This window comes from Vulpes lagopus, chromosome 13 (assembly GCF_018345385.1).
Source record: "Vulpes lagopus strain Blue_001 chromosome 13, ASM1834538v1, whole genome shotgun sequence".
Lineage (NCBI taxonomy): Eukaryota > Metazoa > Chordata > Mammalia > Carnivora > Canidae > Vulpes > Vulpes lagopus.
The window spans coordinates 20,251,100-20,278,881 of NC_054836.1; the positions used below are offsets into that span (position 1 = coordinate 20,251,100).

Consider the following 27,782-nt stretch of genomic DNA (forward strand, 5'->3'; position numbering starts at 1 on the left):
TAGCAGGGTTGGGCTATACATGAGATGGGTTGAAAGGAATGGGGCTGCCCAGCCTGCCTGAAGCATTGGCTAATGCAGGTTAAATGGTTTCAATAAAATGGAAAAGAAGGTTAAGTCATTAGCTCTAAAATTTAAGTGCCTTAGATACCTCACCATATTACCAGGCAACTCCAGATATTTGATCAGAGGAATAAAAAGGAAAAAACAAGAGATGTGGACAAGATGAGTCAGGAGACACAGGGAAGGATGACCTCGAAGGAGCAGTAGCCAATGAGGGAAAGAGCAACACAGGAGCCCATGAAATTTCTGCTGCCTCAATACAGGGAAAGAAAGTGAGGAGGTCAACACTGACCATGGCATCTCTAGCCTCAGGAAATATGGCCCCTGTCATTTGTAGAAACTGAGAAGTCAGAAGTATCATGGGGTAAAGACAATTAGCTCAGGTTTTTAATGAAGAAGTTCATGAGCTCAGGAGAGAAGCTGGGCTAGGGGCAGAGTTGGAAGGCCCCAAAGGAAAGGAAGAGGTCAAGAGTCTGGAGCCCCTGAGAGGAAGGAGAATGCAGTACTGGAAGAAGCCAGCACATGTAGCCGTCAGGAGACCATTCGCTGCCTTTCAGACTGAGGGCCAGGTTGCCAAAGCTGGAAGCTGCCGCACCCAACCCAAGGGCTCCGACTTCTGACTGCTCCTGAAGGTAGTGTTGGAGAGAGTTCAAAGAGCCCCATGGAAATTTTGCATAAAGCTAAATAAATAAACAAAAACAAGTCACTTTTTTTTTCTTTTCCTGAAATCATACCAATCCATTGTTGGTTTTTGTGCAGACTGGAAGTTCTAATGTGCATTAAGGATGGATTTGATTGATTTAAAATAGGGAAGTGCATTATTACTTAATCTTGCCTCTTCAGCCTTTTGAAAGCATTCATTTAAGTGTTCCTTGGAACACACTTTGGCAAATGTGTGAGATAATGATGTGAGGTTGCCTAGCAGCAGGCTCTGTAATGGACAGAATCAGGCTTTCAGTCCGAAGATGTCCAAATTACTGAGACACTAAGAGGTTACACAGTGTTTCCATGTACATTGTCTCATCTGGTCCTCTCAGCACTCGTTAAAACATTGCCTCACTACCTCTAATTCAGAAAATAATTAGGCAGTCTCCTTTTAAACTTTGCACAGTCCTAGCCATTAAGAGTTGCTTTAGGATTGATTTGGAGGAATCCGGCACTTTTTTTTTCTTTGGGTTCTATTAAGAAAATCGAAATCCTGCTTCTTTTTTAATTTTTTTTTTAATGTCCATTAGCAAAATCACCTCAGAAGGCGTTTGTGCCATGTCTGTGGATTTTCTTTATGTGTATGCCTCACATCTGTGGCTATTTAATTCAGTTACCCAGCATAATGATGCAAATATCCATAATAAATATCTGAGGTTAGAAGTAGATTTTGACATGGATGTATTTCTGACTCTTGTATTTCATTATGTACATTCCAAGGGATTGATTATTGTAATCCGAGTGTCATTAACTAAAACTCTGAAGAGCTCATTGCTAAAAATCCTTAGAGAGTTTGTAAACATCCTGTGCTGCTTCTTCAGAGCTTTGAACATAAACTCCTAAATAAGAATTGTGTGTGCACTTCATGTTTTGTGTGTGTATTTAGAAGTTTATCCTGAAATACAATTATAAGCAAAGTTAATTAGTAAGGTTAATTAAACACTTCTGTAGGAGCACTATTCTCTCTTCATTCCATGCCAGAAAGTTGCTGGAATATTTTTAATTTTACAAAGATGGAGACAGACACCAACAGACAATTAGGAAGGAGTAGTTTCACGCACAAATATGCATCAAATTTAAAACACCCTTTGTTAATCATCTCAGATAACTGGATATGCTGAAACATAACACTGGAAAACATCCTTTGCAAAATAGTTCCAGGTAGAGCCTTAGGAATTATCTACCATGTCCAGGGAGGAATTAAGTGCTACCCGTGGAATCTAGCTCCTACATTTGACATTGAACTCCATTCTCAAAGTCTCTCCTCTGATTGGTCTTTTTGGTATCATTTTGAGTGTTCCCATCCCCCAGCAGCTGCTGCCCTTGAGAGCCAGTGTAACTCAAAGAGGCAAAGATCAATCAGCTCCAAACACTGGGAAAATTTTGGCATCTTCCACATCTCAGAAGGCCAGCCAAGTTGTATTCCAACCCAACTTCTGAGAGGAGCCTTTCAAAGATATGTTTTATAGCTGAGCCCCAGCTTAAGAAGTCTTCTCCGTGCTCTGCCCTCCTCTGTCCCAGGACTGGCCACAGGCCATTAGCAAAGGAGAGACCAGAAGAGAAAGCTTTGACTCTCACTTTCTCCCCTAAATCTCCAGACACTCAGGGGTGACTTTCTCTACTGGACTTGGGAGGTACGGGGGAAGTGGGCTGGGTTCCTGTCAGAAGGCACCAAAGCCCAAGGGGAGGACAGGTGTGGAGGACAGAGCCTGGGCATTTGAAACAAAGAGTTGGAGCCAGAGAAGGAACAAAAGGAAAGTCATGTCGGTCCCTGCTTTGAATGTAAAGAATTATTTGATAGTGTTTATTCTTGCTTATTTTGCTCATTCCAGTATATTTGAAGCTAAAACTGTTTGTGATGAGTTTGGGGCTCTTTTCAGCAGGACCTCTCCTGGCTTAACTGAATGTTCCTCAACATATCTGTGTTTCCTGTGGCTTAAAAAAAAAAAAAAGGCATCCATTATTTTCTTTTACACTCTGGAATTGAGATAAAGTCCTTAGATTCAGAGATGCACTGACTTTAGATTCATGGCTTTAAAAAGAATAATAATTGGTCTTTTTCACATGTGTGTATACCCTAGATGGTGCCAAGGGTCCCAGATCACTAAGGGCATCCAGTTCATTGGTGGTGCAAGGAGGAAAAATTAAGCGCAAGTTTGTGGATCTGGGGTAAGCATTTCATGATGTAAAAAATAAGCCCTCTATAAAAGAAAAGGATTAAAAGAGAAAAATATCGTTTTCCCCTTTCTGACTGTGTGTTGTCATTATAGGGCACCTTTGCGAAGGAATTCCAACAAAGGAAAGAAATGGAAAGAAAAAGAAAAAGAAGCCAATAGGTTTTCTCCGGGTAGCAGGTATGGGTGGATGATCTAAACTTTCTGCCCCCACCCCCACCCCCACTGCCGCCATGGTTAACCAAAGTCAGTGGTCAGTATCTATGAGCTAAAGTGATCCACCTAGAGGAGAGATGAAGAGAAATTGCACAACAGTTTATATTTTTCTACCCCAGTTTTAGCCTATACTGGCCTTGAGTATATTCACTGGCTTAATTGCAAAATTAAGGTCACATGAATAGTTTCAATAAATGTTTATCTAAAAAAATTTTTTTAATAAACAATAAATGTTTATCTAAACACAACATAAATAGATCTATGTGATATGTTAATGAGGCATATTTCAGGGGTTTTGCCTGGCTACCCACGCAAAATGTAATAGTAATGTCCTCTTTTTTGTTATGTCTGAAAGGGTAATTTTACATTTAAGTACCTTGTTGGTTTTCAGGACTATTCTGTCCATGTGTAAGAAGGACCATCATCTCTTGCTGGACTCAGCTGTTTAACTGATTTTCTTCAGGCTCTACCAACTATTCTTACTGTTCAGCAAAGACTTCCCCATAGAGAAATGAGCTTTGCACTGCATGCTGTCAAGTTTTCCCAGTTTTATTCTGAGATTACATAATTTTAAAGTTTAGATTTATATCAGAAGACAACAAAGCATGGAGCTTGACTGCCTGGGTTTGGATCAGGGCTCTCCCAGTTCTTACCTTTAAAATTGTGGACAACTTCTTTAACCTGTTTGCTTTCATCTCCATATGTGAAATAAGGGTAGATAACAGTATCTACCTAATAACTTTAGTGTAAGGATTAAGTAAGTTTTCATACAAAGCATGTCAAATGGTACCAGGCACATAGGAGGTATTTAAAAATAATAATAATAAAGATAGCAATTCTCTATCATTATTACTGTCAAGTTACAGAGCAGTTTTACATTTATCACTTTATTTGATCCTTATAATAAGTTTGGGAGGGCAGATAACAATACTTTATTAAGAAACTCCCCTTCATGGAATTTAATTGATTTGCCCACGATTATGCAGCAGGCAGTTAATGCAGCAGGGCTTGTGCCTCCTCTGTCTAGATACCTTTCCAACACAACACCTCCCCTCCAGTTGTTTATGCATCTAATGATGTGGAAATCTCTTGAAACTGGAGAGTCATTTCAACAGCGTAGACTAAAGAAGAAACAGAATGCTAACAATAAAAAATCGTAAAATCATTTGGGGACCCCCGATCCATTTTATAGGTTGTTCTCTGCAGTTTTTCTTCTTTTTCTCTTTTCTGGCATACAACTCGGTGAGAAATTGTACCTTCTTCCTGGAATTATAGGAGAGTGGGGTCAGAGATAGAAAGAGAGGATTCCCAAATTAATTGTGTAAGTCTGTTGTCTTCATTGTTGCCGTTTAATCCTGTACAATGGAGAAAAGGTAGAAAGCACTGTTTATATTGAGGACACTGGTCTCAGGAAATAGAAGTCCATGATGCAACTCAAAAGCAATTTAATTTCGTCTGGTTTTGAAGTGAGAAATATATAAAACAGTCTACGTTGTACCTGAAAATTAAGAATAGGAAACTATCAAGTTTATACTCGGGATTAAAAATAATAATAAAAAGTGAAACTCGTTCAGGGAGAGAGAGATTCCCAGATATACAGCAGGACAGAAGCTGAGACACTTCTGTAGTAACATGGCCCTCCTCTTGGTCCCTGGATTTCTGAGGCAGTCACTTCCTCCCACCTTGAGGCTCCACCCTGAAAGGGATGTAAGCAAAGCACCCAGCAGTGGGGAGAAGGTTTGGCTGAATTTCATCATAGTAGCCAGAGGGTATCACCTCCCTTTACAAATTCCAGGTGAAAAGCAAGCAAATCTTTATTCTGTTGGTGAGTGTGCACCTGACCCTAGGCCATCCATGGGGAGTCGAGGGTTGGCCGTCACCACAGCTAATGCCAGCTTTTGAACCAGCAGCCAGCTGGCTCAGGATTTTTAAAATACTAACTCTGGAGTCCTTCTGCTTCAGTGGTCATGAGTTATTTCCACATGCACCAGTGCTACAAAATAGTTTTCCATTGGAATCATAATTTTATAATTATTCATAATTATAGTAGAATTTTGACCAGAACTGAAGGAAATTCATGTAATTGCAACAATAGAAGAACGAGGGAAGAAATGGGATGTTTTCTGTTTCACAAAATAATGTTTTGAGCTATCACAAGAGTTGGTTAACACTAATCAAATCTAACAACAGCCTCTGTTCTCCTCTGTAAATTGATAATGGGCCCAGAACCTTTTAAAACATATGCCAGAAAACAGAGTTATTGCCCAGTAGGGGCTTAATGCGATTGAGTTAGGTTCACAGGGCCCCTGAAGGGACGTGGGTGGCAAGCACCATCCGCTTGAGGGTCCCACTGCAGCTGTGGAAGACCAAGAATAAACTCATCACCTCTGTGAAGCTTTCCCAGGAAAAAGGGGGAGTGATTCATGGATTGAGTCCCTAATCTTATCTCTTAGGCTTTTCATTATTAGGCTATAAAAATCTGATGAGGTCATTCAATTAGTTATAGCCTGAGGCTGCTGGACTTTAAAGAGGCCAGAGGAGAGCTTTGCTAAATTCTGTCTTGTTTTTTGTTTTTTCCCTTCCTCAAGAGTTAAAGAGTTTACTTGTATTGTATTCCTTGTGGAGATACAATGACTCAAATACACGACCAACGTAAAACAAATAGGTGAGATTAAATAAGTATAACAAACCCCCCAAAATATGGCTCAGTTCTAACCTTTTCCAGTATGTGCTCAGAGAACATTCTGATTTAAACAGGCAGCACAGCACAGCAGATAAGAAAAACCGGAAAGAGCTCATAGTCAGAGCTTGTTCACACCAAAGAGTAAAATAAAATACTATTCCTAATTTTAGAGTAAGTTGCCACTGATGGTCAGGGAAGTACCTACTTTGGAGCTCTATGGGAGAAGCTCCCGGTTGAGTGGCAGAAGGGAAAACCATGTGAGCAGTCATATGTATCTCAGAACAAGCTTAGATGGTGGTGTGTGAGAAAACAACAGGAAGGGAGATGGTACTCCTTGGTGGAGGTGAATTTGCATTCCGCTTAAAAGTGTGAACTGTGGGAAAAGCACTGTGCCAGAATCCAAGTATTCATCCTGACTTTGCCATAGGTAAGGTTCTGAATTTCTTAGACCTGGGTTTCCCACAAAAAAATAATTAGAATTTAAAAATAAAAATAATAATAATAGTTAGATGGATTAAAACTACACGGTCTCTAACTCCCAGCCATTTCTGTCTGTACTATGCAATATGGTAGCCTCTAGTCAAATGTGGCCATGGAGCACTAGAAATGCAGCTAGTCCATACTGAGATGTGTTTTAGGAGAAAATGCATGCAGGATTTCAAAGACTCAGTATGCTAAATTTATGTTCATTGATTTCTTCCACAGTGTTCTAAGGATGTAGTCAAATTTCTCTGCATCCAATTCTCAACTATAAACATGAAGTCCTAAATTAATTTTAATGACTTGTGCTCTATTTATTAATTACTATTTTGATCATGAAATCATGGCTAGATAGAAATTTTTGTTTGGAAAAAAGTAATAATTTGATTGATAATTGATGTGTAAATGGGCTTGGTCACATTCAGAACTGTCAAAAGAGCTACCCTATGGAGACCACTATTGTGATTTGTAGAATTGTATGTATCAGAGGAGATTGGTAGGAAGAGTTGACCGTCTTGGCACTAAATCAGAAGACCTGGGTCCTACTACTGCCTCTATGGTGCAGTAATGTATGGCCTTGGGCAACTCAGTTATGGAACTGTACCTCTGTCTCTTCATATATAAAACAGATTTCATGATATCATCCCTTCCGTGGCTGCTATGAAGATTTTTTTTTCAATACCTTTTTCTACCACATCACATTCACTAGGATATAGGACCAAGTAGTATTCAAGCTTTAGTCTGTATCAAAATCATCTGGAAGTTTTGTTGAAACAAGTTGTTGGGGCCCCATCCTGAGTTTGTGATTCATTAGATGTGGGGCAGACCCCCCCAAATTAGTATTTCTAATAAGTTCCCAGGTGATGCTGACCATTAGACAGGAGACCACACTTTGAGAACCACCGCTCTAGACCTTATACTCTCTTAGACACGGTACAGCAAACTTTGGTGTTACGGGCTGGGTTGTGTTCCTGCCCCAATCAATATGTGGAAGCCTTAACCCCCCAGTGTAACTGTATTTGAAGATAAGGGTTTTAAGGAGATAATCAAGATTAAGTGAGGTCATAGTCAATTGGGGACCTATTCCAATGGGACTAGTGTCTTTATAAAATGAGAGAATGATACCAGGGATGTGCTCACAGAGAGAATGTGGCCATCTGCAAACCAAAGAGAGAGGCCTCAGGATAAACCAACTCTGCTGACACCCTGATCTGAGGCTTCCAGCTTTAACTGTGAGAAAATAAATTTATGTTGTTAAAAAAAAAAAGTGAAATATCTTATTAAAAATTTTGTAATACCGATGACATGTGGAAATAATATTTAGAATATTTGGGGTTAAATAAAATATAAATTAATTTTACCCCTTTTGATGTGGTAAAATCAAAAATTTTAATTTATATTTGTAGTTTGTATTATATTTCTATTGGACAGTGTTGATCCATATGATTCTATGAAAAACATCCTCTTGGGATTCCTGGGTGGCGCAGCGGTTTAGCGCCTGCCTTTGGCCCAGGGCGCGATCCTGGAGACCCGGGATCGAATCCCACATCGGGCTCCCGGTGCATGGAGCCTGCTTCTCCCTCTGCCTGTGTCTCTGCCTCTCTCTCTCTCTCTCTGTGACTATCATAAATAAATAAATAAAGATTAAAAAAGAAAAAGAAAAACATCCTCTTTTGAGTTCCAACTCATTCCATTGGTCTATAAATTGGCATGGTTTCATGTTTGTTTATTCTTTTTTTTACTTTTTTAATTGAAGTATAATTAATATACAGTATTAGCTTCAGGTATACAATATGATGATTCATCCGTTTCTATACATTACTCCGTGCTCATCACAATACATGGACTCTTTTTCTCTATTGTTTTTTAAATCTATATCTACTCCTCTGTGTTCCCAATATAATTTGTTTATACAGAGAGGTACAAAAGATATAACAATAGGATTTATTTTAAAGGCAAATTGGATAGGGAAAAATAAGATAAAGCAAAAAGTAACATTGGTACTTAAAAACATCTTTAACAATACTGTCATGTATGCCTGAAGAGAAAAACATCTCAAAACTTGACCCACAATGGCATCTCAGGAAGGAGCCAAAATTTCTCTTTTTAAAAAAATGATTTTAAAAAACAGGAAACAAAAATGCAATTGTAAATGGCCAGAGGAGAATGGCCATTAGAGAATGGCAAAATAATTTCAGCCTGGCAAGTTTCAAACCAAGTGTTTAAGGCATGAACAATGATGATGAAAATTCAGTAAAGCCCCTGTGGAGTGCTTAACTTTGACAATATAACTTCTACAGGTTTTCCTCTTTGCTTGATATTTTTAATGCCCAAACATTAAATGCCTAAATGTTGCTTTATCCTTAAAAAGATAATCATTAGGATTATAAATGAAAAGTAAGTTATTAAAGTCTCCAGTTTAAAACCTATCTTTTTTTTTGAGTTTCAGTTCATCTTATAAATCTTGTTGTTTTGTTTACACATCTAGTAAAATTTTATAGAAAATAAAAGCAATCACTTTTATAGAGACCTTTGAATACTGCAAGCTTAGCCTTAGTGGAACAGACTTGTTCCCCCTGTAATTGTCCTGTTTTTATTCTTTTTTAATGGTTTTTTTTTTAAGATTTTTATTTATTCATGAGAGAGAGAGAGAAAGAGAGAGAGAGACAGGCAGAGACACAGGCAGAGGGAGAAGCAGGCTCCATGCAGGGAGCCTGACATGGGACTCGATCCTGGGTCTCCAGGATCACGCCCTGGACTGAAGACGGCGCTAAACCGCTGAGCCACCCGGGCTGCCCTGTCCTGTTTTTAGAAAACTACATTTATAAATTTATAATCTATTCAGTTTTCTTTTTAAGTACTTCCCCTTGAAACCTGACAAACTTACATTCCTAACACATCAACACTTTTCCACTTGGAAAAAAAACTCTCGAAAATACGGTAGATTAAAATGGTGACATAGTGACTGTAAATATCCAGTGCCCTTATCAGTTTTGGTTATTTTAAATCTTAACCAGCTAAAAATATTAAAATAGAATCAATAGACAAACTTCTCCCTCAGATTTCTGGTAATACAAATGTTCTTAAATCCTAAGCGATATATTTATTATTCTTAAACCTAACATTTTTGTTTTGAAATACCAAATTTTTATTTACATAATCATCTTGCTGTTTCATTTTCAGCTTTCCCAGTGTGGTTGAAAATCACATCAAGGGAACAGTTTCTCCATCTCATATGAATGTGGAGGAGGCAAAAAATACCTTTTTTTTTTTTTTTTACCCTCTTGGGTTTTCCAGCTGGAGTCCTGTAAATGAGATTGACAGAAGACAGATTAACAGGGGAAAAGTATACAGATTTATTTAATGTCAAGTTTTGGGTGATGGAGCCTTTATTGGGAAATGAAGACCAAAGAATTGGTTAAGCCTGAGCATTTTAATGCTAGGTTTGTTGAAGAGTGGAAAGTCTTGGAAAAATGTATTAGCACAAAAGGGCATGAACTAAAACAATGGGAAACTTAGCAAGGCCTATTTGTTCCTTCTTTCTGACTCCTCTTGGTGGCCCTCTATCTGCAGAGATAAGGGTTTTCCTTTCCTCCTGGTGTAGGAAGGGCACCTCTCACATAAGAGTCTTAGGATCTGCTTCAGAAGCGATGGGGGAAAAAAAGCGATGGGGAAGGCCAGAGAACCCTTCCTGTACCTGCTCTTTCTCACATTTCTTCCCCTTAAAATATATGCTGTGCCAAGTTGCCATATTCCATGGTAGCATGTCCAGAACCCTGTCAGAAATTAAGGTTAAACTCTACAGTGACCATTTCAGATGGGCTATTATTGGTTATTGATCAGAGGTTTGGACCGTAACTCCAGGTCGAAGCAGGATGTGTCAGTGGTAGTTGGCCTGAACTGCAGATGGACACCTGCTTGTCATTGCTGTTAACTTGTCAGGAGCTCCAAGGGCCCTTCTGAAGGGGTTGACTTTACAACCTCAGTCTCCCTGATGGATGTTAGAACCTTACAGAATGACTTCATCTGATTTGAATAAAGGGAAGTCTGCAGCCCTTCCTCTGATTACACCTAACTTGCTTTAATTAACCTCCTTAACTACCTGCTTGAATTCTATATTCTGCTTATACTTTTTCTGTTCTGGCAGTTCCTGAACTCCTAATTATATCTTGATGACATTCAATTTGTTCTGAATACTTCACAAACCCAGTATTCAAAGACAAACCAAAAAAAAAAAAAGAAAACCGCTGTGCAATGTTTACCTGAGCAACTTAATTTTGGGATGCTGACCCCAGGACGAATTGGTTTAAAGATGCATGTAATTGGGTTAACTGCTCTGTAAAGTTGTTAATTATGAACTATTTAAATGCCAGGAAACAATGATTACCCCCACCTCAACCGCCCCCACCCATGACAATTTAATACGACAGACTTAATTTGAAGCCATTCTTTTTCCCAGTTCCTAACAATAAAACAAGCAGTTACATCAGTGACTTATAATTCCATTTTTACCAAAAATGATAGTGTACAAGTTAAAGAACGATGAATTACAAAACACATACCTATTTTGATCCACTGGGAATTACTTTCAGATCCACGAAGCACTCATTTCTACCAATCTTGATTTTTCAAAGGGTTATTAAGGATCTCTGTGAAGCTTATGCATCCCAGACCATATAATCTGCTCTCAGAGTCAAAACTGTCAATAGAGGGAGGCAAGAAGGGTAGGAAGGAAAAAAGGAAGGAGGAGAGCAAGGAGGGAAGGAAGGAAGAATTTTATGTTATGTTAATGGATTTCTCCACCAAGTGAACAGACGATGAGTGGTCAGTAAATTCTCTCTGCTGTTTGTGGAGGCCCAAGATTTCAAATTGTCCAAAAGGAAATTGATATTTTTTTAGAAAGCATGTCTGGTAAGCTGATAGATCTGAAATTATGAAGTAATGGAGAGTTTGCTTTTTTTTAATGAATGCACTCTAGATCCAAGGAAATGGAAGCATACTGACTATTCAGGATACCAGGAGACAGACGGAAGTTACATAGGTTCATGGGGATTTGGAGTCAAGGTTGCACAAAGAAATGAAGGATTCAGGATAGAGCCTCAGCAGGGGCATAGCGAGACTTCCTGGAAACCTGGAAAATTCTCTTCAAAGGACTCCAGGACGTGGTGGTTCTCAGTTGTGAGGACATTGGTTGTTTCCTTAGAAGTGGGCTTTCTTGGCTTTCTACGTGACAAGTCCTCCAGTCCCTCCATCATCTTGTATAGAAAACTGGAAGAAAGCCTCTGAGTGTGACCCAAAGCTGAGCTTCTGTGATGTCATTCATCACACTCACATTATGAGACCTGTCTTAGGGGCTAGATGTTCAAAGTCCTCATGGAATTATTAGTCTTGACTATTTTACTGGCAGTGAGACTCTCATGAAAGGGTTTAATTATATGTTGTCTTGGGATTTTGTTTGAAATGTTACATGGTCAGAATTTGAACTAAAAGTCCTTTTCTAGTAAGGCATTAGAGTGAGAGCAGGTAGGCAGCAATATTCTTATTTCCTGCCTAATTAAAAACAAAAAAAATGGGGATGGTGGTGGTTGTACCAAAAGCATTATTACAAGGTAAATTCACTTGGGAGTAGGACAAGACAATCATGTCATTAATTATGGTCTCTTTATAAACTTTAAAACAATAGCCATGTATTTAAGCAACTACTATAACTTTTTGAATTATGGATGGAACTCTTAAAAAAAAAAAACAACCTCCCATGCTACTTTGATTGATTGATTCAGAAATTTATAACAGGGGAAATAACCCTTAGGCCCAGTTTATCTCAAACATGTCCAATCATAAGAATGTGGGACTACAGAAAAAATATTCATATGATTCTGCACGGTTAGAGCTTTCTGAGCATTTTTTTTACTGGACTGTGGAACCTAAGCTTAACAGGCAAGCCTTAAAAAAAAAAAGTCAACCCTTAGAAGTTAAATTATGACTGGATAGATAGTGAGAACTGCAGAAATTTACCTCTCATGAGGTGTGTGGTTTCATTTTCAAGGAGTGGGATAGGGAGAGGGGATAAGACCCAGCTTCATGGAGACATTCCCAAGCTTATTAAGCTGGAGACTGGTCTTATCTCTCCCTAGGACATATGTTACTTTCTGAAGGATAAGAACCTAAGACCCTTCCCTATTTGAGTTTGTTGACATTAAGAAGATAAGATTTCTCTCCTTCTCCCATAGGGGAAGTGGGGACAGCACTACTGTCCCTGTCTATATAATCATCCAGATTGGTATTTTTTAGATGCCTCACTTACAATGTAGACCAAGTATAAGATGACAAGTGGCTTTCATTCTGTCACTCTGGAAAGAGGAAATTAGGACATGGGGAGCCTGTGCAATGATTTTCTGTAAGTAAATAGTCATCTGTTCTCCAGAAACCTCATATTTGCATTCAGGATAATAGAAATAAATATAGATACTAAAAACTTCCAAGAGTCAGCTCAGACATGTGTTAACATATAGATTCCAGGCAAACTCTTCCCCTCTTCTCTCCCAGATTCTAGTAAGTCCAGGTGCCCAAGAATCTGTATTTGAGCAGCTGCCCCAGGTGATTCTTATCAGACTTGTTTGGGAAACACCTCACTGGTCCACCATCCAGGAATAAAAAGTGCTTCTTACAGGGGACTAGTCTGCCTCTGCTAGCATGATTTCTTAAGTTCAGTTATTGTACCCCCCCCCTCCACCCCATCTTTTAATAGCAAGTAAGTAGACTTCAGGATACAGAACTGTTTTAGTTTAGAGTTTCAGATGAGATTGAAGGTTGACACATCTCTCATTGGGCTTTCTCTGTTATTCTTACTGTCCCCTTTATTGTTTTTCTTTAAAAGGAATTCACCATCATAATCATAAGGTATTCTGAAATCTTTAAATGACCAGCCATTTTACTCACCCAACCTATGATTTCAGTATTCTACCAAAACTTCACTGATGTCTCCATTCTCTTTGGTCACTAATTTTATAATCCTTTACATTTGTACATTGTTTTGCAAAGCAGTTAACAAGATGCTTTCACATTTATTGTCCCATCTGAGTCTCACAACAATCATTGGAAAGAAACAGAAGCTGTTAGGAGTTAGACTGTTTATGTAATTTGAAATATATTTTAAAATATTTGAAGAGTATAAATATTTCAAAATATTTTAAATTAGATGTGAGAAGACTGAAGTCCAATATACATGTGGATAATGAGTTTTCTAGCTGCAGTGTGGAGGCACTTTTCATTGAAAGGGAATCTCTTTGTTGTCATGACATCAACAGCTAACGAATAATAGGCATTGTGTCAAATCTCATTTGGACATATTGACCTCTTCCAAGATGCAAAGAAATAACTGCCCATTCCTGCCTCAGCTCTTGATAATTATTTTTTTCTGACCAGAAGTAAATATAAATATGCAAGTACATGCACTAATAAAAATATCTGCTTTCAAACTGTGTTTCTCAAATGCCTTTGACTCCTTTAAAATATAAATAATAACCATAAACTTTATACTTTCACAGTTTCCCAAGATTCATTTAATTCTTAACAACCACATATAAGCTACCTACAATATCCACCTTTTATAGAGGAGAAATAGAGGCTAAGGGAAGGGCCAAGGCCTTGTGTTCAAGAGGTAAAAGATCCTGGACCTCCAAGTAGAGTGTTGAGACTTGCGGTCCAGCCTCCTCCTAGGAAGTGTGAGGGCGAACTAGCTGGCTACACCGGGACCCCTTCTTTCCTCATCACTCTGAATGTGTCCCTCTCGAAGCCTTGTGCTCAGTTGAAGACCTTCCCCAATAAGGGAGGACCATTCTTTGGTCAAGGTACACGAGTAGCTGTGCTCCCTGCTAGGACCTCCAAACAAGCTCTGGTCTCCTCCTAGGAAAAGGCGCACAGATTATGATGAAAAACCAATAAGGTGTGTGTTTTGCTTAAAATATCATAAGCCCTGAAATTTCCAAATTATTTAAATACAACATTTTCTAAAGTCCCAGACTCTTGGAAGCATGAGTTAAGAGAAGGCCAGGAAAGAATGCCGGCTAAGAGCTAATGTCACTAGCGGTAAGGCACAGCTATATCACCCGAATAAGGGGAATGCTGTGATGGTTAACCCGATAGCAGTTCCAGAAAGACCATGCCCCTCCCTGGTCTTAATTCGCCCACATCCACTTATTGAGCACATTTCATAAGAATTCACTATGGCAATAGCGATATGAAAACGTTGATGATGCAAAAAAAGATAGCTACTAAGATTAATATCCTAGTCAAAAATGCAAAGTTTTTCCTCTCTTGTAGAACAATTTGTCAAACTGTTGCTTTGAACTGTATTCAGAGACCCTTCAGAATTCAGTTCAACAAATGTCAAACTTGCCCTTCCTTTGTGTAATATGCATTTTTTTTCATAAAACAGGATCTTCAGAGGCAGGCTGGAACACTGGAAACTGAAGCCATCTCCGGCGCCTCAGGCCTCCACGCGCTCACCGTGCATGCCTTTCTCGTGGTTTAATGAAAGCCGGAAAGGATCCTATTCCTTCAGGAACCTGCCTTCACCTATGAGTCCCCTTCAGCCTTCTCCTGAAACTCTAATTTCAGATAAAAAGGGGTCCAAGGTAGAAAACACATGGATTTAAAAAGCAAACAAGAAAAACCCCAAATCCTTCCTCCTCTTCAAAGTCTTTGGAAAGCATTCTCAACTTGTGTGTTTACTCTGGACCTGAGAAACCAATGTGATAACACTGCAATAAACCATGCATGGTATTTCTTGTGTGGGGAAAAAGAAGGCCTCATTTAACCATCACCCTCTTTAATGCTGTTCCATTCTAGATTGTATGTTAATCCTTGATTTGCCTGTCTTTTCACATATTGCTATTTAATCTCAGTTTGACAGTTAAGCCATGCTGGGAAAGATGCATTTGAATCATGGTACAGTATGATAGATCTGTTTACCAAGTATTCCACTCTAAATTACATTACAAGACTATTTTTACTGTGCTCTTTGAGATTTACTGGAAAACAAATAAATTTGGGACTGAATATATGTTCAATATATCTAAATGAAACTCTTTAAAACAAACCAATGCTGACATAGCACCCTTACTTATTTCTACTTTTAAATCAAAGCTAAATGTTGAAAAACTTATAACGTCATCACCAAAGTTCTTTAACTTTAGCAGAATTAGAAAATATAATTGCATGGGTGTTGTTTGTTTTTAAACACATGATTGTTATTTCCAGCATGACGCTGCAAACCTTATCTAACATTTTATTGAAACGTATATGGTGGCTAACTTTCACATGTTGTTTGGTCTCCTTTTATCTATGTTCGCTTTTCTTTCTCAAACAGAAATGTGTGATTAATGTGCTTTGAATTTAACTCTTTCTTGAGGTCAGCAGCTCACAGGGTTTGGACAGGGTTCGGGGTGGTATGTCTGTTGACGATATCAAATAGTAGTGTGTTGTGTTAAATGCTTTCCTGCTTACATGTTCTCCCAGCCTAGCTCCGTGTGCTTGGATTTAGTCTCCATTTCTGAGTTTAGCAAACCTTGGGGCTTATCTGGCACTGAATTCTCCAGCCTCCGGCATGTAGTTATTTTTGACAACCTATTGAACCCAATGGCAAGGGGACCTAATGGAAAACTAATGGTCCAGGACCTAAGGAAGCCGAATATGGAACAAGATGGTGTTGGCCAAGGGCTTAGAGTTCCTCAGAAGCCAGTTGTTCTAGAATTACCAGCAAAAGAAGTTTTGGCATCAACAGGCCACTTTGATCTTGAAACATTTTTGGTATTGGATTTGAGAAATACAAGTGTAGTTTGAATAATTCTCCTACTCTTGCACTAGCAAGACTACAGATTTGGTTTAAAATATTTTCACAAATGCAGCCACGTGGTCATTGTGAATTTACTTGACTTTAATATCCACTGAACATTTTAATGAAGTTCTGGGAAAGTTTTTTTTATGCCCCAGCCCTCAACTCTACCAGCCCCGGGTGCTTATCTGTTCCGCAGCCCCTCTGGTGCTCTGCGGGTGCTGTGTGAGAGTTGTATTTTAGCGTGTAACTACTAGTGCATTGTCAGACTGTGACCTCCCCCCAGAACTCATCATCTTGAAGGTTATATCCAGGGGAGGATCTGCCATTTCTCACAGTATTTATCACAACCAACAGCAAGTGATCCTTCCCAGGGGGTACTCAAGCTACCTTTCTAATATGGATGGCCATCTGTTCCTAATAACTCAGGCTCTCCACACCATCTTGTATTTTTACTTGCACTGTTACTCATCGCGAGTAGGGTCAAAGAAGATAGGCTTATTAATATTACTCCTCTAAGCAGTTGCAGAGTATAATGAATGCTGTATCCTTGAAGAGGGATTGAAGAACGAGTTTTCCAAAACACTTATCCTTTCATCTGATGGAGAAAGCATCCAGAATTCCCTAACAGTTGCAAAAGGCACAGTGTTCTCAACCACTGCCACTTGAAGGTCATCACCAAACCAAATATGAATTCCTTCAAAGATTACTTAAACAGAACCTTTTTAGGACTTGCAAATACACCTACATCCAGTTCACTCACTGTGCTCCTTTAACACTCAGCTTCATTTATTTTTACAGAATTTCACCTTCAACGATGACTTCAGTCCCAGCAGTACCAGTTCTGCAGACCTTAGTGGCCTAGGAGCGGAACCCAAAACACCAGGGCTTTCTCAGTCCTTAGCACTCTCATCAGATGAGGTACGCTCAAGGCGCTCACACATGCCTGCTTTCTGAGATCATGCATTGTCTCTGTCACCTATCACCAGGAAAACGTTCTTAAGTAGATTTTGCATATAAATCATCAGGACCATGGTTTCAGGTTTGGTATGAAATCTTCATGATCTCTCTCTCCCTATCTCAACATGAAGGCAAAGAATTGTTTCTGAGCCCCTTTACAGCTCTCCAGGGACCTCCTCTGGCTTTCTGATTTAACTGAGATGACTCTGAGCTGGGGGCTGGTAGGGGGGAGGGAGTTGGTGGTGGGAGGCTGGGCACTAGAGAGCAAAAACAGGGACAACCCAGAAAGCACGTGGGAGTTTACGGACTGCACCCCCCCCCTTCCCCCACCATCTCCCCTATCCCAGGGCTCTGCTGGTCCCTCTGAGTAGTGTGTGTCCCCTGATTGAGAACCACTGTGATGAAGGGAGAAAAACTGGGTGAGGATCACTTATTTAGAAGCCAGGGTCAAATTAGCATTGCCAAGAATTCCCAGAAGATAAATGTTTGCAGAGAAACAGGAAATTACATGAGTGATGGACTTAGTGCTGCAAAGATAAGGAGAGGAAAGAAATGCCAGTATTTAGGGCAGGGGGTGGGAAGGAGAGAAACAGTGGAAATAAAGATATTGTTGCTCCACATTCTTGCTCTAAGTTACTTCTTTCTAACATGATTTTTTTTTTAAACTTTTTGTCTCTTCAATTCTTCTGCCCATACTCTTCAGGCTTGGCATGATTTTAATTTTAAATCTTTGTACTATGTATGTTGTGCCTCCTATTTCTATAACACTTTTCTTTTTGATTCCTTTGTTGCTCCCTCACTCAGAGCCTGGATATGATAGATGACGAGGTGAGCTATCAGTGGGCTGCATGTGGTGGCTTCTGTGGTATTGTTTGAATATTCTCTTCTCTCTCTGCAAAATGATTTAAAACTCAAACTATACAAGAATACTTGTGTCTGTAGTGGAAGGTTTCTTTATGTTAAATCATTTTGCTCTCTGCCCTTGTCTTTACCTAAGTTTAAAAGATGTTTCTGAGTCAAGAGGATCACCAGGTTCGACCTGCAAGGTCCCTCGATCGGTCCCCCATCACCACTACCTTGACACGGTCCATTCTGTTCCACATCCTCTGCCTTCATCTCGGCTTACCCCATCCCCTTGTCAGTGTTCCCTGAGGTGACTCCTGTCTCTCCTCCCAGACCTGTCATCGCCTTCATCGCCTCTCAGTTTAGAGGTTCTAGGAACCAAGCTGCCCTCTGCACTATTAAAAGTGATGTTCTACACTGGGCAGAGCTTGAGATTTGGAATAAACTACAAACTGTTAAGCTCTGCCAGTTACTAGCTATGTGCTCCCGACAAACAAGTAGACTTGCTAAGCCTCACCTTATTCATTTATTGAGAGTCATTATGGACATTACCTGCCCTGCCTCCTTCACGGGTTCGCTTGCTGCTCAAGTGACACCATGGCTGCAAAATTTCCCCTCACAATGCTTGAGGACTTAATTCTGTCCTCTTCTAAGGGAAAGATCCCTCCATATTTGTCAATGTATTTTTCTGTACCTCTAATGTCTTCTCAGAGGCTACACGCAGAATGATGCGTTGCATATAGAAGATCAATGAAATACTTGTTTTCTGCATCTCATACTCTTTCCAAAGTGTTCTAATGTAAAGGCTTGCAACATTGGAGTGTATTTTTCAGTATTAAACTTCCTGCATTAATAACGCCGCTTTACTGGGGAAATTTTTAGATTTCCAAATACCTAAAAAAATGTAGGCAATAACTGCGTGTGTTTCTGTGTGTGTTACACACACAACTAAAACCATTAGCTTATTCATTGTATGGTTTAAAATAAATGTGGCTCTAGTTGGCAAGAAATTCCTTTTGATAGCATAATAAGCCGTGGTCCTTTAGCATAATAAGCATTTTGGTCCTTTAACAACACTGCATAACATTCCTACCTCAGATCCTTGATGATGGACAGTCTCCCAAACACAGTCAGTGTCAGAATCGGGCCGTTCATGAATGGAGCGTGCAGCAGGTTTCTCACTGGCTCATGAGCCTAAATCTGGAGCAGTATGTATCTGAATTCAGTGCCCAAAACATCACTGGCGAGCAACTCCTGCAGTTGGATGGAAATAAACTTAAGGTAAAGAATTCTATCTCTGTGTGAGATTACGAGGTACAAGTTGTGTTGCTCATGGCACCTGAAATGTTTTCACTAGAACAAGAGCATTCTGCATATGTGAGAGGTAATTCTTATCAATGGTCAGCAGAGAGGACGTTGTGTCATTTCTGAGTAGTAAATGGAGTTTAGGAAAGTGGTCAGGGACCCTCAATCAAACAGTAGGCTGCTGAGTAGGAGAGCGAGGGACTCCCTCTCATTGCTTCCGCCCAGCAACACATGGTCCATGTATGAACTCTGCTGACTTCCTGTGTAGTATGAGTTGTAATAATGGCCATTGTGAACTCTGTCATCACATTAGAGTTAAAACCTAGATCCATGAGTCTCTCCTTCCTTATTCATCTCTTCTCCACCCCCACTCCTCCCTGCACGCCTCTCCAAAACTGAGGTGACATTCTCCTCAGAACTTTCTCCCCCCAAGTACGCGCAGGCCATGTCTCCCCAGCTCCATCCCACTCTCATTTCACCTGTCCAGTCCATCCCTTTTAGAGACTGAGGGGAGCACCCACCCCTGTGGAAAAAGGGCAAAAAGAGCTCACATTCAGCTCCCCACCCCCTCAACCTCAGCCCCCTGCTGGGCTGAAGAGCAGATGAGTATCTCTTGACAGTCTTGAAAAGGTTAGAGATCAATCAATAGTGTGTGATTATGAAGGCCCCATTGACAAGGCTGTCCCTGTTGGGGAGATGGATGCATCCTGCTGTTGATTCTGAAGGTCATGAAACATTTAAAAGTACGCAACCAACTCCTCTTATTCTGAATTCCAAACTCACTAAGCAACCTCCTCATTAACAGGATTCCTTTATAGGTCTGCCCACAGGGAGAAAATGGCTGGTCCTGCTGACATGAGTATTTTGGCCCCAAAGACATTTTTGGTCCTCATTGTAAATGACTGCATTGGCAAACAGGAAGCCACTTCAATCCTCCCTGCCCTTCTTGGAGCCCTCTGTGGCAGCAGGTGCCCACTCCTAGCTTTTAAAAATATTGACGAGTTTAGCAATACTTTTGCCTGTAAATGTCTATAGCCCAAAGGTTGGAGAAGCAGAATTGTGCCCCTCTCCCCGCCTTTTTTATTCCTTCACCCATTAAATATGAATTTGGAAGGCATTTATTTAATGGGGTTTAGGGTGTACTGTGTGAGGGACTTCAAAGAGCAAATAAAGCTCAGCCCCTAAGAATGGAGATTTTTGGCAAATGGAAGCAGCTCTTTCTTGGTTTTTACCTCTTTGATTATGTTTAAATCAGTTCTTAAGTCTGAACATATTGTGATATCAAACTCTTCCCAAGCAAGAGAGGCCACTGGTTTTCGAGTTCAATTTGTTTATGTATTTCCTTCCTAGGCTCTTGGAGTGACGTCATCCCAGGACCGAGCAGTGGTCAAAAAAAAACTCAAGGAAATGAAGGTATCTCTGGAGAAGGCTCGAAAGGCTCAAGAGAAGATGGAAAAACAAAGAGAAAAGCTGCGAAGGAAGGAACAAGAGCAAATGCAGAGGAAATCTAAAAAGACAGAAAAGATGACCGCTGCGTCAGAGGGTGCTGGCGAGCAGTAACACACCTCCCTCTACCCCCAGCACCCCAGACAGCTCTCCCCCTCCTCCTGCCCTGCTCTCCTGCAAAGGACGAAGGAACTCGTGACAGGGGTAACGTGCTCTAGGCCGACGGGGGAACCGCATGGGGGCATAACTGCATTTTCTGCAATGATAGAATACACTTTTAATTTTTACCTCCCGAAATAATCCCAAGCCACCTTTGTTTCTTATCAAACCAAGGATCTTATTTGTGAAAGATGCAAAATAGCTGTGTTTTTCTCTTCTGTTACTTACCAGCGTCTTGGGCTGCATTGGGTGGGTGTCTCACAGAGGGGATCCAGTGTCACCCTGCCCAACAAAAGCATGACACGCCCGGTGGTGTTAGTGGAACGCCATGACCTTCCAGTCTGGGAACCTGAAACGGGGCAACGGCACAGATCTGGGCGGCCCAAGCACCGGCCTGCCAGGAGATCTGGGCTCTAGGGTCTACGCTGCTGTGTGGGCAAGTTTCCCCCCTCATTTCTGTGTCCGGACAGTGAGCCGACCCCACTGTAGAAACACGGGTGCTCTGCCACATGACTGGGTACCCTGCTCAAAGGCAAGCGCCCTCTCCTGTTCGCTGGGCATTGGAAAAAGAGAGAAGAATTCGTTACCTGTTAACTCCAGAAGGAAACCGAAGCCTTCAGGATGTGGATGTGGGTATTGCCTTGGGGCTCTGGGGGCGACAGCTGTCCCCTAGAGTTAGCCGTGAAGGCAGCCACGGGCTCCGGGACCGTTGTTTGCTCCGCTCCCGCTGCGCGCTCAGCGGGTCAGCGACCCCGACACACAGACCGTAGTTCCTCTTTCCCCAGCAAATTCGATAGGAAATTGATTTTTAAGGAAACCAACATTTTCAGGTTTCCTCCCCTGGGGAACATTCCGACTAGTCTTCAGCCTGACTGTGACACAATCAGGAACCTGTCACAGATTTTCTACTTAAGATTTCCCAAGTGGGCTCAGTTAGTGTTTTAACAAATGTCCTTTTAAGACCAATAGAAATACCAGTTAGAGAAAATTCAGATTTGAGGAGCGTTCAACCAGAGAAGCAATTTTATCGAGCACATGGAATGTTCCTGTAAAGGAGAGTTGATGGTTTCATTTTAGAGATGTTTTGAATGGTTTTTCTGAGCCATTTTCTTTCGTTCTGAAGAGATTTCCACGTTACAGGTAAAGTTCGTGTAAGAGTATCCACACAGGCTGCAGTCTACCAGCGGAGACAGTCATGCTTATTTTCAAGCCAGTATTAAGGATTTCAGTGTTTCATCAAACTAATTCAAGTGTAGGAGACTAGGGCAGAAAAAGGAGAAAATCAACTCATCTTGAGAAATTTCAAATGATCGGATGTTGTTTGTCATTGTTTTGCTTTTTATGCTTGTGTTTCTGGTTGTCTTTGCTGCGTTGGATATAAAAATGAGGTCATCCACTTTCCAAGGGACGAGTTTCAAAATAAGAGTTGAGGCCGGACAAATCTTGAACTAGTATTTTACTTCCTTTACTACACAGTAGGGGTGGGGGTCTCTGTCCATATCTTACCCTAGAAATGTACACACAGAGCTTGGGGAAGGCTTTTGTTGAAGGTTACAGGTAACAGATAATGTAAAAGGGCTCCTGCCCATATAGCACCATCTCATTTTTTGGACTTTGTGACTTTTTAAAATTTTGATTTAATTTAATTTCTTTCTTTCAATCTTTTTTTTTTTTTTTTTTGGCTTGCTTATCTGAAATCTGGAATTGGCTAGACTAGAAACTTATAATTCTGTTCTTTCCCTAAGGCCTGTTATAGTGAGCGCATATTGTCTGTACCCATCCTTTTGTCCCTAGTAAAGATTATTCAGTCAATGCTCTAAAACATTGATATAAAGTAACATTGTGATTCACAATTATTAAAGTCACTATGTATGTTTTTCTGACTATCTTCATTTGGTGTATGATAATGAAACTGCCATACTGGATACTCTATTAATATTTCAGATGTGTGGTGCTTTGCTATTTATTAATATCTTGAGAAACAAAGAACCACTATTTATGAACTATAAAATTCAGCAGATCTTTTCTAATGCTAAAAGACTAAATTAGTCAAAATCTGGTAATACTAGTGCTTGCTATTGTAAGTTTTTTGCCATTTTTGCTTATCTGTGGGGAAAAAAGTGATTTGGATCACACTGGAAGTTTTGCTCTGTATTCATTTTAAGAGTGGAAATAGAGGATGATTATCTTAAGTTATGTTTACACTTCGGTAATATTTAAAAATGGTTGTACATACTGGAAATGTCTGTAAGTCTCAATCTCTGCACATAATTTATGATCTCTATTATATTACATTTTCTTAAATGTCTTAAAAGTATTTTTCTTGAACTTTATTTGTACACTCCCAATATTTAGACCAATGACCAACTGAAAATATTATAAATCAAATTATTATTCCTCAAATCATTTATTTTATATTATGACTATTTTGATTTTTTTTAAGTTAAGTTACAGTAATTTTAGGTCTTCCAGAGTTATTTTAATATTACTACTTACAACTGCTGAAATCGTAAAAGGCATTTGATTTGACTGTCCAGCCAAGGATAAAATGTAAACTGATTGATCAGAGTATGAAAACAAAGTGCAGGACCTCAGATCTTATGAACATTTTGTTTTCGTATTATTTCTTTTCTTGACTCTAGTGCATGATACCTAATGGAGGTTCCAGTGTCTTCAACAACACCCACTTTAGTGCTAGTGGTTTTCGGTATCCATACTGTTAAACATAGAATTGTTGCTTTATGGACCTTAAAAACTCTGCAGTTTTTTATTTATCAGAAAATGAACAGAAAGGGAATATCTGGTTACTATGAACTATATTCCCTAAATGACAGCTCAGTATAACTCTAACAACAGCCAAATTGTTTTGGGGTATAGGTAATGCTTTGGGGGTTAGGGAATGTGTGGTGAGGCCAAGCTGTAGACAGGGAGCGTTGTATGAGCTGAATGTCTGGGGCAGAGTTTTCCATTAAAGGACTTCAGGTTTTATAACAGATTATTTAAGACCATCTCCCTTAAAGTAACTTACAGTTTATGTAATAGCTATTTCATTCTTTTTTTTTTCTTTTTTTATGTGAATCAGAAGTGTACTTCAGAGTGATACATTAGGGTAGAAACCTAATTTTTCCCATTGGGTCACACTGATGAAGTCTATCGTTAATTTCATGACAATGAAGGTATCATTCTGTGTTATCCTCCTTTAGCTTGGGTGGTGGGGGATTACCAGCCCTCAACATTACAGAAGTATTTTTAACCGGTAAGGGTTCATGACCTCAGTATGATAGTGCTCACTCCAAACTTAGCTTTTAAGGGGCATGAAATGGAAATGCCTACTCTGTGCTTCTTTGTTGTTGGAAACAAAGTGGCAGGAGGATAGGGGAGGAACCAAATAACTCTTGCTGCTGCCTTTCATCCTGTGTCAGTCTCTGGCCCCAAAGCTTAAGCCATCCCAGGCTCAAGCTACAAAAATAGTCACAGGTTGTTGGATCTAGCACCTTAATTAGTCTTTATGGTTTTTGCTGAAGATAAAGAATTCTCATCTAGATTCTTTGTGTAATAGGATCAACATGTGCTTTAAAATTGTATTTTAAAAGGTAAATAAAAAATTGCATCTATATGGATATTCTAACTCATTTCTAAATGCTAAAGATTGTATAGACCAAGCTTTAGGAGAAGAAGCCCAGTGTTCGAAGATTCTAAAGGGAGATGTCCTAACCATTCTAAAAGAAATGTTCATACTTTGGAGATGTTATAGCCCCCCTCAATACATTGACATATTTAAGAATTACCAAATTCCACTTGAGCAACTAAATTTCCTGTCCCAGTATGGCCCTGGTGAGGGGCATTTCATTCTGGTGGCTGGTGCTCACCTACTTACTGCTAAGTCCGCAGCACTTTCTGAATGAAAGGTAAAATGGAAAAGAGAAGTCCAGGGTTCTTAAAAATATATTTTGAAATTTACCTTTAGTCAAGGATCTACCCATGTACTATTTTGAAGCTAAGCATTTAAGGATGAAGTCCAGAAATAAAATGTGCATATTTTCTACTAGAATTTTCTTCATTACAATAATGAGGGTAGTAGGGAGTCAATTCTCAAAAGATAGTTGTGTTGTAGGAAATACAAATGTGTTTCGGTGACTCATTCCTGAAAAACAGCCTGGCTACATAGGCAGATTATATATATATATTTGTCTTAGGGATTTAAAGTCTCAGGAAATTTAGCCTTGGTCCAAAACACTGGGGAAAAAAATAATACCACACAGTACACCAGTAGTATTTGAGTAACTTATAGTAGCGGCATAGAATATATACAACCAGGAAGTTAGAGGGCAAAGAAAAACCTTACAGAATCAGTTTTCCCCTGGAAAATAAAAGCATCAAGTTCTACCCTATGGTAAACAGAGTCTTTAAGTGCTTGTGTGTGAGCATCTGTGTGGATGTGTTGAGGGAATGTTGTGACTTGAAGGCTCACGTACATGAGTGGTGAGGATCAAGCACGGCGTGTGACCTGCTTCCAGATCTACAGAGTGGGGAAGGAAAGAAATGTGATGATTTCCAATCTTTGGCCCTACCCCAACCCCAAAACTTCTAGAGATTCAAGAATGAATATGAGGTAAAGAATAAGAGAACCAGAGGCAACTTCTCAATAATGTGCATGCCACGTGTGTAGATGTACAGAACTACATATGTGTGAATATATTCCCACCTTACACACACACACACACACACACACACACAGCAATTACATTGCATATATATATATATATATATATATATATATATATATATATATATATAGTATATGAAACTTGGTAATGTCAGTTAGGACCCCCAAGCAGTAATCATAGCCTTATTGCCACTTTTTGTGTGTGTATACATTGAATGGCTCATAAGATTTTAAGAGATTTTTTTAATGTAAGTATTTCTACTAAATGCACTTATCCTTCTACATGTTTATATATTTTGGTAAAATTGATTTATTAGATACTTGGTATTTTAGTAAGATAAAGTTTCCTCAAATGTTTGGTTAATGCTTTTGATGTCAAGATTGCACATTGCTGAGTTGAACCTCAGAAATTTATGCAGCTTTGGGCATTTCAACTGTGGACCGCAGTTTCCTTGGCTAAAAATTGCACCATGTGTTACTGTGCATTCGCTCATGCTCTGCAATGATGTATTTGGTAGCTGTGATGCTTAAGTCACTAACTACTGGCTCTCTGATGGCACTTTTGCCATCACATGATCATTTATTTACTTCTTTTGTGGAGTGATGGCATAGTTAGGTCATTGCCAAATATAATGCAAGTGGATATGGGTGTGAGTGTGTTGTTGGAAGGTGTACATTTCTCTTTCTTTCAGCTCTTTTACCCACCTACCCAGCTTTTCTTTGAAGGATTTAATCCTTCATCCATGAAAGAACAATTGGCCACAAATAGTTAAATTACCTTGAAAAGTGGGAATTGATAGGCACTCCAGCTAGGTAACACCTTCCAACAACATCAGGTTTAGTTAATGCTTTGTAAAACCCCTTAAGTATATATATATATATATATATATATATATATATATATATATATATGTGTGTGTATATATGTATATGTATATATACATATATATGTATATATGTATGTGTGTATGTATGTATACGTATATGTTTCCCTTAATATTATTTATGGTCATCACTACTGCTTTTATATTTTTTAATGGTGTTGCAATTAAATAACTAGTACGCCTGCTACATATCATTAACAAAACGATCCAGCTGAAAAAAGAAACAAGAGAGAATGAATTCTGTTCCATTGTAAGAAGTTGATTTATTTTAATCTTTCTTTATATATCACTAAAAGAAAAGAGTTGTTTGAAAAATCATTTTAAGTCCAATAAATATGGATAGCATGTTATCTGAAACTTTTAATTTGTGCATTTTGGTGTCTGATCATTTGCATGGAAGAGACAATAGTGCCACGTCTGAATTGTTCTCTTGTGCTTGGTTAATATGTACTTTCTCTAGATTGTTCCGTTTCAAGCGACATTTCTTACTCTTTGGTTTTCAGAGGCATTCAAAGCAAACTATCACAACGGCCCTCTGTTTTCTGACCAATCTAAAAATACCTGTGATTAAATTTAATTTGTCAGTGTAAATAAATTTCTTGCCAATGAGTATTATTGTTGTTAGACAACGAATGCAATAAAAAGAGAAATATGGACATCTGTCTGAGTAAGGTTTTTTTTTCCTCTTCCATTTTCACCTTCAACTAAAACAAGCCTTGACTGGGTAAACCTGCATTAACTGTCAAAATATATCTATCAATCAAGAGCAAAGTGCACATTTTCCATGGAAATGTAACTAAAAATAAGCTTTAGCCCCGGTAAAGTGTAAATTGGCAGCTCGAATTACATATGAAAGCACAATTATGGAACGGGGCATGAAGTGAAAGATGCTCCACCAGAAGCTCCCTCACCCGCCTTCCAGTTCCTGTTGTGCGTTTCCGGTCCCTGTGGGGCCCATGAGGGTCTGTGATGGGGGGGGGGGGCAGTCAACAGCAGGCCTCACACAGCGCAGGGCAGGCTGAGGGGTAGGCTTGGGGGCAACCTGGCCCACAGTACCGGGTTCTAAGCAGCAATTTTATTTCTAAAACCTTAAATGTTCTGAAGACTTGAATATAACAAATGAGGGGTATTAATTTCTCTATCTCTCTCTGTCTCACACACAAACACACATACACACATGAACCATAATTGATCTGTGACTAAGCCTTGGGCACCAAATAAATGAAATAAGCTGGTTTTTCCCTTCCTCGGAGTGTGTTACAAAACCCCTCACCGAGGGGAAGCATGTGTCCCTTTTTGACTGATCTTGAGTGGATGCTGTGTCAAATTGAATCACTTGCTTTCTTTTCCTGTTGGGTGGGTTGGG

The 27,782-nt window shown here is 39.5% G+C and overlaps 1 protein-coding gene and 1 long non-coding RNA gene across 15 annotated transcripts in view; one reads left to right on the plus strand and one right to left on the minus strand.

The window, feature by feature from the left end:
* The window catches only part of PPP1R9A (protein phosphatase 1 regulatory subunit 9A), a 315,876-nt gene extending 288,804 nt beyond the window's left edge, over positions 1-27,072 (plus strand). For 6 of the 14 annotated variants that reach the window (XM_041728258.1, XM_041728261.1, XM_041728263.1 and 3 more), the window contains 7 exons: positions 2,847-2,934; positions 3,036-3,119; positions 14,756-14,954; positions 16,955-17,074; positions 17,918-17,941; positions 19,055-19,237; positions 20,612-27,072. In XM_041728258.1, the coding sequence (XP_041584192.1) occupies positions 2,847-2,934; positions 3,036-3,119; positions 14,756-14,954; positions 16,955-17,074; positions 17,918-17,941; positions 19,055-19,237; positions 20,612-20,821 (908 nt within the window). In that variant the 3' untranslated portion in view covers positions 20,822-27,072. The remainder of the gene's footprint in view (positions 1-2,846; positions 2,935-3,035; positions 3,120-14,755; positions 14,955-16,954; positions 17,075-17,917; positions 17,942-19,054; positions 19,238-20,611) is intronic. The other 8 variants (XM_041728260.1, XM_041728271.1, XM_041728265.1 and 5 more) reach the window with 4 other exon arrangements.
* Positions 9,097-21,644, minus strand: LOC121475127. The gene is made up of 3 exons (XR_005983627.1): positions 21,454-21,644; positions 19,050-19,210; positions 9,097-11,017 (listed from the first exon to the last, which is right to left on the minus strand). It is a non-coding gene; the product is annotated as an uncharacterized LOC121475127 (long non-coding RNA).
* Positions 27,073-27,782: the final 710 nt, after the last annotated feature.